The 15,426-nt window shown below is 52.1% G+C and overlaps 4 protein-coding genes across 4 annotated transcripts; 2 read left to right on the top strand and 2 right to left on the bottom strand.

Annotated features, from left to right (window-relative positions):
- Positions 1-3,662: 3,662 nt before the first annotated feature.
- Positions 3,663-4,996, top strand: B0H65DRAFT_455451 (uncharacterized protein). Its single transcript, XM_062826237.1, has one exon. The coding sequence runs from the start codon at positions 4,019-4,021 to the stop codon at positions 4,622-4,624; it is 606 nt and encodes a 201-aa protein (XP_062683939.1). The 5' UTR covers positions 3,663-4,018; the 3' UTR covers positions 4,625-4,996.
- A 165-nt stretch (positions 4,997-5,161) lies between these two features.
- B0H65DRAFT_439655 (uncharacterized protein) lies at positions 5,162-5,852 on the bottom strand (the record flags this gene model as incomplete). Its single annotated transcript, XM_062825434.1, has 2 exons — positions 5,162-5,363; positions 5,722-5,852. The coding sequence occupies 2 exons, from the start codon at positions 5,850-5,852 to the stop codon at positions 5,162-5,164; spliced, it is 333 nt and encodes a 110-aa protein (XP_062683940.1).
- A 1,088-nt stretch (positions 5,853-6,940) lies between these two features.
- Positions 6,941-11,420, top strand: B0H65DRAFT_94762 (uncharacterized protein). Its single transcript, XM_062831594.1, has 6 exons — positions 6,941-8,174; positions 8,265-8,374; positions 8,435-9,901; positions 9,954-10,070; positions 10,126-10,755; positions 10,815-11,420. Exons 1-6 carry the CDS (start codon positions 7,410-7,412, stop codon positions 11,284-11,286), a joined length of 3,561 nt encoding a protein of 1,186 aa, XP_062683941.1. The 5' UTR covers positions 6,941-7,409; the 3' UTR covers positions 11,287-11,420.
- Positions 11,421-12,695: 1,275 nt separating this feature from the next.
- B0H65DRAFT_94742 (autophagy protein Apg5-domain-containing protein) lies at positions 12,696-14,549 on the bottom strand. Its single transcript, XM_062831593.1, has 4 exons — positions 13,504-14,549; positions 13,329-13,416; positions 13,034-13,240; positions 12,696-12,968 (listed from the first exon to the last, which is right to left on the bottom strand). The coding sequence occupies exons 1-4, from the start codon at positions 14,119-14,121 to the stop codon at positions 12,778-12,780; spliced, it is 1,104 nt and encodes a 367-aa protein (XP_062683942.1). The 5' UTR covers positions 14,122-14,549; the 3' UTR covers positions 12,696-12,777.
- Positions 14,550-15,426: the final 877 nt, after the last annotated feature.

Here is a 15,426-nt window from a genome sequence, read left to right on the forward strand (position 1 = left end):
TTTGTTACCCCGTATGCTGTAGGCACGGGGTGCTGTTCAGCAACCGAGATTAGAAGTGTCTTCTAGAAGACTTTTTGCCGTTTTTGCCGTTTTGGTGGATATTCCGAACAAGGGAGGGGTGTTTGATACTTCTGCTGAGAAAGTGAGAACTAGGTATGAAAGTTACCGTAAACTCACGAGTAATGAGTAGGTGAGCAAAGAGAAAAGGCATATCATCCTGGGATTCTTTTGGCTTCACCGTCGTTAGTTGAGTGAGGTTAAGGTAGTGGACAGCCGGAGCCGGACGTACCTCCGGTCCTGCTTGCGGTCTTGGGTCGCGGACTTCGGCATGTTGTTAAACCACGTTAGGATAAGCTCAACCCCCCAAGCCCCAAACCCCAAAATCAGCCCTGCCGTCATCGATTCGACGATTACGATTCTCATCTGCACCTTCGCGGAGCCTAGAAGTGCGACGGAGCCACAACCACCGTGACCGCGGAGTTTGCGGTTTTGCGGGGCCTTCAATGTGCACCGGGAACTGCGTTCAGCATTTAGCGGTTTTATTCCGTGCTTTTCAGTTTCAAAGAGAGGGGCAATCTCCTGAGCCGTGCAAATATAGTATTTTAGCGCGTCAAGGGTGTAGAGCCAATAGGGTGGTCTGCCTTGCTTGCAGGATACATCTGGAGCACGAAGACACCTCAAATGCCCCAGCCTTGGTAGCGTCTACTAGTGTCGTAGTAGTGTTTCCTAGCTGGCAGCCAAGCTATCAAGTACTGCTGGTATATTGCGGGGGGCCTAAATTTGCACGGCTAAAGAGATGATGAAGTCAAATGAACACCGGAGCTGACGCCATCTAAGAGGACAGCTGAGGTCCGGGGACCGGGTCCCCGGGTTTGGTGTGAGTGGAGAGGTCAGTCTAGTGTCCTGTAGTCCGGGAGGGGGAATGAGTTTTGGCTGGTGGAAGATGGATGTGGGACGGTGGTGGGGGAGTTTGAGACATTTCGACAGCTTCACTTTTTTCTTTGTTTTTTTTCTTGTTGCAAATGGTTCTGAGCGAGGGGCGTGATACACTGAAACCAGGTCTTGGGCGGCATACCGGCTCGGGGGAGGCAAGCAAACAAAAAAGTAAAGAGAAACAAGAGGTTCGAACCCATTGACGAGGTTTTATTCGGTATGCCGGGAGAATCCTTCTACCCCTTCATATTGGTAACTCGGAATGGACGAGTCACGGCCTCAGAAAGCCTTGCCATCCGGTCGCTCGGTCGGCGGCTCGGCAAGGGGAGCACGGGGGACAGGGCCGAAAAAGTTTGTTGGCCGCCCTGGGTACATATTTCTTTTGTGAGGCAGCCCGGAGGTGAAGGGTAGCAGGGTAGGACTGACTGTGTGGACTGCACGTGGTGGTCGGATTGCTTGTCGCAGGTATGTATGGGGATGTAGGGAATCACATGATATATGTGCGCATTTATCCTTTGGGCTTTGGCGTTGTATCAGTCGATTGTGGTTATGTATTTTGCCGTGGGTTTGAGATGTGTTGTTTTCTCATGTTGAAGCCTTTCTGGAGGAAAAGTAATGAAAAGATGGAATATTGAAGTATCGTACTGTGTACCCGTTGCTGAGAGCGGTGAAGTTACCGACTGTACGGTTCAACCTAGCGTTAGTCCACGTAGAAGGGCCGTCTGTGTGGACAAGAGCTGCGATCACATGAAATTTCGGTTTGCTAGCGGTTTTTGCTATGCGCAGTCGTTCCAAGATGATTGTCCTCTGTGACTTGTTAGATGACTGCAGCGGCCCGAAAAGTTTACTACTCAACTGCCTATTCAAGCCTGGCACCTGATCCTCTTTGCCCATGTAAGCTAGAGCGGTGAAGGTGAGGTCCTGTCAGTGATAGGTTAGATAGGCTCAGGCGGCCCTTGATACCTTGATGGGCTTTGCTAGTTTGCATAAGAGATAACATTCTTGGTGAGGGTAGGTTTTGAAAAGATGTTTGTATGTCATCCGTTGGGGGATAGCCGTCGTGAAGCCGGATTTTGATAGGCTGTAATAGGGCACGCCGCTCGTCGGGAAGGCCGTAGTGATGGATGCAGTGAGATCTTCCCGCCCACAGACCGAGAGCTGCCGAGCGGTACGCCATCACCTCTTGGGCTATTGTTGGTGCGCCTAAGTTGACCTCCACTGAGGTACAGGACTTCAGGTCCCGTGGCCTCGTCCACTTGCTATATCGATAAATGCATAATACCCGCTGAGCAGGTAGATCACCATCGGTGCAAATGACATGGGCCTGACTCGATACAGTACGAGTTGATGTCCTGTCTCTCTCTATTCTTGGTCGTTGATGGATTGCTGGATCTGAGCATCAAGTCACCGCCTTTCTCCAGTGGAACTGGTTGCGCCTTGCCAAGGTAGGTAATCCGGCGCGTGTAGTAGAGATATCTGTCAGTATCTGGGGAAGATATGTGAGACAGAGAGATCCCAGATCTGAGAGGGAAGAAGGGCGAAGGGTCCCAAGACTGCCAGTCTCAGTTTATGTGTGTCTGATAGGAAGTGAAGCAAGTGACACCTCCAACCCCGCATGTTTTGTTGGGAAATATGTCCTTGGATTTGAACATTTTGAGGGCTGTGCATGACGATGTTGTTGGATGTTTTTCTTTCTTTTTCGAAAAGGAACCCGCTGTTTTTCGCAAGTTCTGACACAAATACAGACCAATGAACGTAGAGAACCCCCCCCCCCCCCCCCCCCCCCCCAATATCTTTTCAGCATGGGCCGCGCATTCCTTACCTCTATTTCTTTCCAGGCACCGCCGCAGTGGGACGACTTTGAGGAGTCTGGATGAACAGCTGGAGAAGAGATATGAGACGAAAAAGTCAGTTGGAGTGGGCACGGGGAGGATACCTAATTTGGAGAATCGACGGGAAGGAGCCGGTTTATCGAAGATTTCGTAGAAAGCGCTTGCAAGGGGAAGAGGCTCTGGGCTGCCTGACCGAAAGCCTGCGACTTCCAAGATGTTGCGCTTGACTGATTGTGCCCAATCGTAATACAGTGGGTGCCATAAAAAAACGCCCCGCACTTTTTTTCACACCTTAAAAGGCCAAATCTCACCACTTTCATACACGGATAAAATGACCGCTTATAAAGATATACGCATGCCAGAAAAGCTACAAATAGCTATTTACTCGAGGATACTTATAAAGAGAGTCGCCTTTAGTTGCAATGTAACGTAGTAGAGAGATTTGGTTGTAAAGTCAAACGACGATACGGACTCGAATTTCAGTTCACTAAAGTACCCTATAAGCCCGCTATAACTTTTTTATCATCGCGACTCTGAGTTTGCATCTTCATTACACTACCACGAATAATTGAAATTAAGCCAAACCTTCCTAAATATCTTTAAATACTATTCTTATACCAAGCCTGGAAGTACATCTTTGTTTTGATACCTTAAAGTGGTTAGAATCCTCGAGTGACGAAGTTGAGTTTCGCCCTTTTTTGCGGGGAAAAAAATCACGGGGCGTTTTTTGGTGGCAGGGACTGTACATCAATGTAAATTTGGCAGGCCGACGCACAGGCGCGCCAATGCACTGTGTACATCCGCAGGAGCGACGCCGACGTTGTCACGTTCCTGCCATTTTTCTCATCCGAAGACAGCATCCAATTTCCCATGGCCTGGGTTGACGTCGACGCGGCAGGAGCTTCCATGTTGCAAAAAAATTGCAGTGCAGTGCAGCTTCGACAACTGCCCAGGGGCAGCAGTGCCCGTGCGTCAGTGCTTGGATTGGGGAGCCACGACTTCGGGAAGAAACAAGAGACATTGAACACAAAATTTTGTCTCGAGGCACTAATTCTACCAATGAGATATCGTCACTGCAGATAGATATTACGAGGTATGTATTTAGCCGCAATTCTCAACTCTCAGTATTTGCATGCTAGCACCCCGCCGTTAAAAGCAGTCACCAGTCAACCAATCACCACTACCAAAAGGCAAACCCCAAGCCATGAAGCACCAGACATCAACCACCATGTCGCCGTGCAAAAGCTAGGTAGATGGCAAGGTACCATACCCTCACGATGATCAACCCCCATGAGCCCCAGTCCTCGACCGGCCATCCCGCCTTTCACTCCCTCGTTCGGGCCTCAGGGCTCTGGGGCACAAAGACAAGGACAGACAGCCTTTTCCGCTCTCGTCTTGGGCTTGATCGCAGAAGCGAGGAAAAGAGGACCCGATCGTCGCTGGCTCTTGAACACAGTGGACAAAGCCATTTGATCTCGCCTGGAAAACTCCGAGTTCGGATTGGACAATGTGTTGTGCAGTTGGTGGTGTGTGCCTTGCATAGCAACTATCGTGCAATATCGGTTCTACGGGAGGTTCGACAGCACCCGTTCACGTGCAGCGCGTTGCTGGTTACTACAGTAATGGCAATAACATGGACATCCACTCTGGAAATTGAACACGATGCAAAGTACCCTTCGCAATACCACTCAACTCACTGCTCCCAAGTAACACTCCACGTACCACCAAAGCGGAAGAGCAAGCACGGATCTTTTACATATGGATCTTTTTATGGTGATCAGATCTCATATCATCCATCCTGTTTTTCGGGATTTCGGGCGGCTGGCCACACCCATTATCATCGAGATGTCCCTATATAGCCCGTCTCTATCCAGACCAAGGCAACACCCGCCCCCCTCAGAGGGATGCCGAAAGAGCCAAGGCTGACAGGCCCTGAATTTGTGAGCCCGTGACACTGACTGAGGTGACGATCTTAGCTCAGAGCGCCGGCTGGTGGTAGTGGTTGGTTGGCGTGCCAATGCTGAGAGCGAGACCGGCACCGTACATGTGCTGTACCGGGTACTATTCGACAGATGTTGTATCGACTTCTTCCCTTCATATAGTGCTGAGGTGCGGAAGTACAGAGCACTGCGTACGGGGTACACATGTCGTTGCGATGTTGGAGGGATGGCGGAGAGGACGACCATTTTCCCCCATCCTCCCCCCGCCCTCTCCTGCCCGGCATGTTCAACATCATGTCGTGATGCAGACGAGGGAGGAGACATGCAACCTCGCGAACCCCACCTCCAGTCACTTGAGCTCACTCTGGCACCTATCCCACACCACTACGGGGACGGATGCTACCACCATCACCACCACCCGTTGCGCCTTGCCGCTCGTTGGACAACAGCCCGCTGTCAGCCGTCAGAACGAGTCACAATTGTCATCTCGGTTGACAATGTCATTGCTGACCAAGCTAACTCAGATGCTGAGAAGAGATATCCTTTTGATGCAGTGCCTCTTGCTGCTATGCTAGCAGGTAGCCGAGAGTAGAACGATAATGATTCTACTACTCCGTAGAGGAAGTCGAGGGAGTGGTATCTCGGAATCTGATATCGCCTACGTACATGCAATGTCAGCACCCCGTTACTACGATACGGGTTGTACGCAGCATTGTGACGACCCGCGCGACCCCCCGGAAATGGTTTCTTTGTCACTTATGTCGCAACAGTACCATGAGCGCGGATTATCTCCGCTTGTTGTCCTCTCACGACTGCTTCTTTCACCAACTGGATTCGGACGCCACTTGCGAATGCTACATAGTATACTAAAACTGTTAACTCCTCCAATACTCGACGCCAATCATCTAGCGAGCCGTGAACTTGGCGGTCGGTATCCACAAACTACCGCTTGACATAGCACCCTCACGGCATCAAAAGTTACACGAAACGTACCGAATCTACAGTGATCATCCTACCTTGACTCGTCCTGGCGCTCATCCGCGGCCTTTGCACTATCACCTTCACCCAACACCTTGGAGGATTGCGCGGCATAACAGACGACGACAAGATAGGGGATAGTTCTTTGCGCGCCGCCTGGAAGCCCCATCATCAGCCCAGAGCTACGCCAGAGTTATTAGAGACTTGTCTGATACTGTGTGGTCGCAGCATCCGCAGGCCACAACACGCGTCAGTGGCCTGTCACGACAACGCCTTATAACTACACAGTACTGAGGTATAACTGCTAGGATTCACGTCCAGGGGCCAGCCCCTTGGTGTCACCGCTTATCCAGATTTCCCCGCAAAAAGGAGCAGACGGGCAGACGAATGAAAAACGACGGAGGGAACAAAAAGATATCGAGAAAGAAAAGACAAGAGAACGAGCCGGGAGAAAGAACAACCGTCATCGACAGGAGCAAAGTGAAAGCCAGGCACATGCGCAAGCACTCGACCGCGAAAACAGGCAAGACCCCGGACCAGAGCGAGCTCGAGGCCCACTCGTTTGCTTCTCTCTGATTGCCCCGTCGACCGAAAACGAAGCTACGGGGATCCACCAGAAGAGGTACTGGCTTGCGATGAGGGTGGACTAGCTCCAAATTCCATTTACTTTTCTCTTCCGCACTCGACGCTGATTGACCGTCTCTTTTTTTTTCCCAAGCTGGTCACTTGAGGTGGTTTGACGACAAGGCAAACCGACCACAGAGAAAAAAAAACAGACACCAAAAAACACACACGCCAGGTGTCACGGTCAGAAACACCAAGCACGTACAGTTACTACTTAGGTATGTACACTTTTACATTACAGGCCACACAACCCCCAAGCCAGCGAGAAAGCCCCCTTCGTTCCACCTGATCGTCCTATCCGAATGTTCCCCTGCCCGTGCCGGGCTACTACAGCACCAGTCCCCATCACACATATCCTTCAACCGAGTTCTGGATTTTCCAGACTCCCCGTGCTCCCCACCTGCCCGCAAGCGCCCTAACCTCGAACAGGCAACTTCGGCCATTGCTGCCCAACTGTTTGGTCTGTCTGGCCTGTCTGCGGCCTGTCTGGCTTGAGCCTCGTTGACGTGAAGCTAGGTGTGAGCCGAGAGGAGGCTTGACACAAAGTCGCAGGGGCCCTCGCTTTAGGTTACGTCTGTCCGGCGCCGGCTCGGATCCCTCAGCCTACGTTGCCTCCCTACCTACCTACACCCTCCAGAGTCTACGAAACCTCGACAGGCTACCGAGTCTGTTCACCCCCATACCCACATAAGACATTTTCCCGACTACCTACCTACATACCTACGCTGGACCACCACGCCCGCACGGCTCTTATGCCCCTTCCAGGCCAATAAGCTTCATCCCGTGGCCTTGCTTTCTTATGATTGCGCGCGAGCCCTGAAGCCCCGAAGCTTGCTTCTCTCTCTCTCGCCTCTTACATTGGACTCCGACTGTACGGGTCCTACTCCTGGCAAGCTCTGTCTTAGCTCGCTTGTTGCCCCGTTCCTGGGTCCGGAAAACTAGGGCTTGTTGTTCGGAAAGCTCCATGGTGTTGCCACAGCTTATGCGCTTGGGCTACTGCTTGCTCCCGCCTGTCGTCTGAACTGTCTTCCCCCTTTGGCTACTGCTGTTTGGCGTAAACGGTGTATCAGTGTAATACGGATACACATACATATTACCCAGCATGGACCCAGGCCCGCCCGACCCAAAACGACCCCGTCTGTCAACTGCCTCATCATGGTCAGCAGGTGGTGCGCACCACGGTGTGTCGCTCCTACATCCCACGCCATCTCCGACTGCTGGTCAACAGTATCCTCAACATCCCCATCATCCTAACCACCCCACGCCGCCGTCGCAATATCAACAAACCTCCCCTCATCCGTTCTCACGACCCCAAGGTCCTGGTGATCCCGGCGCCGCGCCTGCTGTCTCGCATCCCCACCCGCCGCCGCCGCCGCCGCCTCCGGCTCCGTCGCAGCAAGGCCCCGTCGACGACCGGCGACATCATGAGCCCGACCGATATCCGCCTATGCAAGACCACCGACAACACCATCCTTCATCTCAGCCACCACCAGCACACCACCAGTACAACCCTGGCTACCATCCTCCTCCGAGAGAAGTCGTGGTGAAGCAGGACCCGGCCGACGACAACAACACACCACCACACCTTCGGAGGCCCAATTCGACGGGCCATGCTCCCGACGGCATGACACCAGGGACCCCAATGTCAGCTCTGCCTCACCAAGGGTACCCTGAAGACAAACGCCATATGAGCTTGGACAATGGTCCGCAACAAAACATGTACAGGCAGCCGAGTTTCCCCCCTCAGACGCCCATGGCGCATGGTCAACCATACGACTACCCCCCTCACTATGGACACCATGGCGACCTTCCTTATATCCAGATTGCCCCAGCGGCGGGAAAGCGCAAGGCGCAAAGAGCATCGCAGGTTGGTTTGGGTTCTGGCTTCGGATATACACGCAACTTGCGTTCCAGCAAGAGTTGCGCCATGGACGTAAAAAGCTAACCTCCCCCATAGGCTTGTGATATGTGCCGGCAGCTGAAGGCTAAATGTGACGAGCTTAAACCCTGTAAGAGTTGCAAGGAAAAGAAGGTCGAATGCAAGTACCGTGAGGCGGTACCAAAGCAGTAAGCACTTATATATACCGGTTGTCGGGTGGTTGTCGCATTGCTGACCAAACGATGTAGACAAGACAAAGTGGCGGCCGATATCTTGGAGAACCTCATGGGTTTGAGGAACGAGTTCAGCATGTTCAACCATCGCATTACGAGACTAGAGAAGAGGTTGGAATGCGTCGCGCCGCCGTTGGAAGCGCATCCGGAGATGATGTCGTCGGATGATGATCGTCCGGGCTCTGCTGACTCAGCAGCCATTGAAGATGGCTACAACTTATCGTCGCCAGGAGGCTCGGAAAATGCAGCAAGGACACAGGCTCCTATAGATACACAGGAAGCGCGCAACATCACGAAGATCATGGACGAAGAGAGGGAACAGGAGCCTGGCCCATTTGTACGACCTGGAGCGCCCGCCATTCCGCTGAACCATACGACCCTGGCTGCCCTTCTTCTGAAGTGGAAGTCGATAAAGCGCCTAGCGCAACGCTATCTGCATGCCGAAAACATCAAGTTTGTCGAAGAATATCCCATCCGACAGGAAGAGAGGCGGGGACTTCTTAGGTTATGGGGCAGAGGAGAAGGTCTCGACAGCAGCCGCATGGACAGAGAGTCCAACCACAACCTGGGTATGATGGAAGTTATTGACGACTACTCGGAAACGGGAGCCCCCTCGCCCGCGGATTGTTGGGGTGGAATTAGCGGCTCGCCTGGGCCGATGGACCACAGGTCTACCATGGTTGGACTCCAGACGTTGGACTTTTCGGAGGAAACCGTCTGGAGGTACGTGCAAAGCTATCTGGACAACATTCAAAACATGCATCCGCTCATAATACCGAGAGAGCTGCATGCGATGGTGCGGTTGTTTTTGGATGGTATCCAGCAAAGTACCAAGAAGCCTAAGGGTAGTGCCGGAATCGCAAAGTTCGTTGGAGCGCCGCCGCTGAGCGTGCAGGGTGAGACAGGGGTCAAAAGGAAGCGCTCCCCGGCACCCGACGGCGCAGACTCGCCATCGATGCTACCCAGGTCGGGTAAGCCGACATTCCAGCGGTCCATCAACAACGCGCTTGTGTTGCTGGTTCTCGCGCTGGGAAAGATTTGTTCGATAAAGGATAGAAAGCTTCCGGATGTCGTGCCTGTGAGCGAGCCTTCGCATGGGTCGCCAATGGTACGTAACGGGTATCCTGCCTCTCCTATACAGGGATCTCCGCCGTCGTATGCTTCACATTCGCACTCGGCGGGTTTACCTTCGCCGAAGGATAGCGCAGACAGGTCGGGTCCTAGTAGGCGGGAGTCGTTCCAGGGAGGCGGCGCGCCTTCTATGAGGGTAGGATCGCTCAAGCGGAACATGGATGTGATTCCGGGCCTGGACTATTTCGCATACGCGACAGATATCTTGGGCGGGCAGCTGGCGGGAACGAGCTTGCGGCACATCCACGCATACATCTTGGCGGGTTTGTATCATGGGCAGTTGGGAAGAGTCATGGAAAGCTATGCCTATATCAAGGAGGCTGGCTGGGCTTTGCAGATCAAGATGAGACCGTAAGCCAACTTCTGCTCAAGTGTTTTTGACTGAGTACTAACCCGAGTATAGGAGTCTGGATCGGCTGAAAAAACTTCAAGAAAACCACCCATTTAATATCAATGCCGTTAAGGAGAAGTCGGATAATCAGATCGTCTTTGCTTTTTGGACATGTCTGCAGCTTGAGAGGTAGGCAACGGCGTGGAACATTGAAAAAGGGGATAGGCTAACACGTATACCATAGTGACATCGTGGCCGAGCTTCCTCTCCCGCAATCCCACATCCTTGCGTTTGAGGAGATCATGCCGTATCCCAACATCAACCTGGCCAAGACCCACGGCTTTGAGGAGCATGTCTTGCAAAGCTACCTTGCACAGCTTTACCTCCGGAAGTCGTTGAATCAAATCCATCAAATGCTTTATAACCCCGAGGATCCGCGATCGCTAAGGGCGCAAAACGGCACCCCGCCAGGAAATATCATTGAGGTCATCACGAAATCTCTCGATCTACGCTTCGTGCCTCCCGAGTACAAGTTCACGCACGACGATCCGCCAGCTGGAGACCTTCTTTCCGCCCGATTACGTGCCAAGTACTGGGGAGCCCAAGTCATCACCTACAGGCCGTACATCCGACAGATTCTGGAGTCAAATATGGCTCAGATGGCGACAGCCGAATCCCCGATGCCAGCCGGCACTCCCAGCGAGGCCATGACTCCTCTCGATACCCAGATGCACAGCGTGAATGGCGAGATTACTCAGGATACTATTGAATATGCGAAGAAGGGAATTCGGGCTCTTATTGAGAGCACAAGGGCGTTTCATGGTTTGCCAGACAAGCGGTTTGTTGTCACCAATATCTTTGGCACCGCACATGCGTAAGTATCTCTTCTCGTCTAATGCAATTATATATGCGGTACTGACATTGAATACGCAGTCAATGGGGCAATCTCCTCACGCTTGCAGCGGTGTTCAAGGATCCGACACTTCACCGTCATGTTGACGAGCAGACGCTTAAGGAGCTCTTCTCGAGGACTATAGCCTTTTTCCGGATCATCGCCCAACCAACGAGCGCACTGGCCGTTGACATGCGCATTCTCGAAGGCTTGGAGCGCGAGTTGTGGCACAAGCCCAACAGTGTGGACATAATGATGGATAACCACCACCATGTTAGCTCCTTTGTGAGCCCACCAATGCCAGGCCCACCACCGCCGCCGCCCCCGGGTCCAAGGCCGACAACACACTCTGCACCACCACTAGGGCCACCAGGGCCACCAGGACCATCACCACAGATGCCAAGGAGTCCGATGCCGCCAATACAGAATAACATGCATGGGCCTGGGACCCCAGATGGCATGATGCCTCCTTTACCTCCTATTCACCAACACCAACACTCACATCCCCTTTAGGAGAGATTTGTATCTCAACCACAAGACGTGTTTTAGCATTTTGGAAATTGTGAAGGATTTCTACTACACTTGGTCCGAAAGTCATAATTCCCTTTGTGTACGAACAGAAAGAGAAGGATGGAGGAGGTCTTTGCGAGCGAGCGTAACAAGCGAAGGGGGTCATCAGTCGATGTTGGTTAGCATGCGCGATAAAGAAGTGGACGTGATACTGTCCTTTTCCCTTGGATATCAAAGCGGATACGCATCAACTCATACATAGGATGCATCATGGCATACACACGGGGGCTGCATAATACCTATTTGCATCAGCATATCTTGAGAGAGAGAGAGAGAGAGAGAGAGAGAGAGAGAGAGAGAAGGAAAGAGCATATCTACCACACAGCTCTGGCGTTGTCAATTACCTACCTACCTGTCAACCTTACATACCTACTACCTATCTACCCACCTATCTATGCTCATCAGATACCCACACCAATCAAACAATCTCGCTCAGTCTTGACATCTTACTACTGTTCAACTCAAACGTCTCCGAAATTCTCGCCATAACAACTTACTCCTTCACACCGACCGACCAAAGAGAGAGATTTTCGAAACAACCCACAAACAACTACTCGTCGACTCCGTCAAACACTCCCTACTACATACAACCGACCCGGCCCTTCCTCCGTCATCCACCACAAACAAACAACCGCCAAACAAACCAAACACACACATTGATCACATCATAAAACACCCACAACAACAAACAACATCAGTCGACCTGTCTCTTGCATTTGCATAGGTATCATTATCAAGGAGAGGAGGGGAGCACAAAAAATGGGGGTCCGCGGAGGATATACCACTTTGTCTGTCTTGTCCATCTATCCATATGTGTGAAATGTTTGTACGCTGCATGTCTGCATTTTCTTAGGTATCTATCATCTGTCAAGAGTTTTCCAACTTGTCTATCTACTTACAACTATGTACCGTACCTTTTTCTCTTGTATTTATCCATGCTGTGGGAGGAAGGAAGGGGAGGGGGAAACAGGGAATAGCATCGGCGAAATTACAATAAACAAAATCTGGATAACTTAACTACATAACATGCGATAGCAACTGACTGGGTGGGTGGGCGGCTTATTGTATGTACACTAGTTAAATTGCATCCTCTCAACTCAACTAAAGTCAACTGTTCCATTTGCAATGATGTCCTAACACCATGCGTGCGATAACATGCCACCATTACTCCTACTATCATAAGTACCTAACTCCAGTTCATTCGTACCCCTATTGATAAATTACCGTCCGTAATATCTCATAACGCCATTTCACCAAGTGAACCTGCTCAACTTACAACCTCATCCGTTCATCCACCACCACCAACATCATACATCATCGTAGCCCACAATCTATCTCCCTACCCAATCCATCCATCCCTATTCATCCTTCATCACCCAGTAAGTAACCCTCACTTCCCAACCCTCATAAAACCCCCTCATAGCCCCTGCCTGCTCACATCAAAACAACAATCAAACAAAGCCACCCATCCGGATACGCCGCGTCCCTCATCAACTCCTCCAGCGGTGCCGAGAACGGCACGGGAGCTCCGTGCAAGATGACGTTTGCCAGGACTGGGTCGCGGCTGCTGGGGAAAAGGGCGGGTAGGAGGGATTTGAGGGCTTGCCCTAGTGTTTGGGGCGTTCCTGTTCGAGAGTTAGTCAAGAGGAAAAAGGAGGGGGAAAGGGGGACGGAGATAGCGAAAGCTTACGGTTGTTTGAACCCCGTGGAGGAACGAGGGTTTGCATCACCCGGTAAGAGCCGGAGTTGTTAGGGCCGGGTCCTCCTTGGGTTTGGGTTTGGGTTTGGTCTGATGAAGGTGGTGATGCGGGTATGTAGATCCGTATTGGAACGTTTTTGAGGGCTGTGGGAGCGTTGAGTAGGTGGGTGTTTACTTTTGTGAAGGCTTGGTAGTCATCTACACCACCCAGTTAGTCTCCCTCTCCGGAGAAAGAACAGAAAGGGGGGCAAGGGAATGGGAAGAGGGGGAAGAGGAGTAAACATACTATCCTGCACAGCATTCCACAACGCCGTCGTATGCTCCTTACTCAAACCCATGATCCGTTTCGCATTTCCATTTCGGATAAAATCCGCCTAAGTAGGTATTCATCGTTAACCTCTCACCCCCCTATCTATCAACTCTCCCCTTTCACCGGAGTCACCACCAGAGTCAAAACTCACCTCCTTAGCACTATTCATAAAAGTATCACAAATATCCCACTCCGCCCCATCAGCAACCGTCAACCTCCACGGCAGCTCACTAGGCTGGTACAGATCCACCAGCAGTCCGACCGCAAAGTTACGCAGGTGGACTTCCTCATGGTGGAAACTCGAGCACGGAGTACCGTAGTAGGCGGTCAACCGGGGCAGCAGCAGAGCGAGGTAGCTGAACCGCGGTACCGAGCAGATGTAGGGCGTCTTGGGGTGGGATTGGTGTGTGATGTAGAGAGGGATCTGTAAGGACCAGAGGGTTTCGGGGATGGAAGTTGGTTTTGGTTTGGGGGGTAGGGGGGTATGGGGTATTAGGGATGAGGCGGATGATCTTTGGGGGAGGTCATCGTAGCTGCCGTCTCCGGATCTTTGTTCGGATGGACGACCTCCGCCTCCGCCTCCGCCCCGGAGACCGGAAGTAAACCCGGGACTCAGACCGAGACCGGTACCGGCTCCTCCGGTCCCTCGTGAGGATCGGAACGGAGTAGAGCGGAGCGAAGGAGATGATTGGTACTGATCTTCTTGGTAGGGGGACTCTTCCCGCTGCGGAATCTGTGGGGAGTGGGAGTAGGGGTTTGGGGATGCCATGGCTACCTGGTTAGCTACCTCAGGGACCGACCGGGTCTTGCTGGGCTGAGGCTAAACCTGACCTGACCTGACCGGTTGAACGCCGTCGGCCGGCAGGTGACACGGAGTGGGATGTGGGATGTCCTTCCTCTCTGCGGCGGCAGTGAGGGCCGCGATGTTTTGGCCTTGCTTTTTGCTGATCAGCGAGATTGGCAGGGGCTTTACTGTTTCATGCAGTACATCTTGGCCGGTCAGAAACAAGTCGGTTATCGATGGCTGTAGTGATGGTATTTGGAGTCCTTCTTTGCTTCTTTTTCGTAATCGGCGGTGGTTCTTTGTTTCGTGAAGTGAGCATGAGGTGACGTTGAAGTTCAGATGACTGGCGTGTTGTTAGCGGGTAACTACAGTGGGGTAAGGCAGGTGATACAGTGGTGCATCATAGTTAGTGGTGACTGCCTACTGCCTCGGGGCACCTGAGATAACATCGCTACGACCAACTGTAGAAGCAGGTAAGACTGAGTACACACTCATTGCGACGAGCCATATTGTCACATATTCTCCAGTGACTCAGATTCAATTCCCGTATCATTGCAGAATATAGCTGTGAGGTTTCGGAGCTTAGGTACGTCTCCGTCTCCATAGTGTACTGCGGATGATAGTGACAGTGGCTTACTGCGAGTTGAAGTTGAACCCGACAGCGATAATTGTTAGCGAACCGAAGGGCCGAACGAAGAGCTGTGGACTCCGAGTACCGACGCCCGTATCTTTCCTTCTCCAAACCGCATGCTCGTCCGGGGGCGCGTTTGATGTCCACTGCAAGTCTGCAACTGACCTGCCTTTACATGATGCATGTCACGACACGACACGACGCGGCCGCCTTTTATGTGGACCTCAAACTGAACTCATACTGTACGCTGCTTTTGGAGTAAGAAATCGGATATAAGAATATCTACTGTGTGCTGTTAACCGCCATGCAAGGAGCGTAGCAGTCTACCACAACGACCCGGGCGGATGGGATGGGACAGGGCCGGCGGACAGGATGATGGCGAGTACGTTTCAATCCGAATACCAGCGCCATCATCGTCAGAATGGGAACACATTCATCAATCACTCTTTCTGAGGTACATACCCGTCGCCAATGCCACCCTCCCGTGCCCTGGGACCGGCAAAAGCAGCCTCCTCAGCTCATCACTAATAGTCTGATAGTCGAAATGGCCTGACGTTTCGCTTCCTTTTGTTCTAGAGCGCCCACCTTACGAACCTTCCAAACCTTCTAAGACTCCAGTGACGGTTGAGCGTTTCGCTTAGATGCTTCTGACACTGTAT

Source organism: Neurospora tetraspora (genome assembly GCF_033439725.1).
Source record: "Neurospora tetraspora strain CBS 560.94 chromosome Unknown B0H65scaffold_2, whole genome shotgun sequence".
Classification (NCBI taxonomy): Eukaryota; Fungi; Ascomycota; class Sordariomycetes; order Sordariales; family Sordariaceae; genus Neurospora; species Neurospora tetraspora.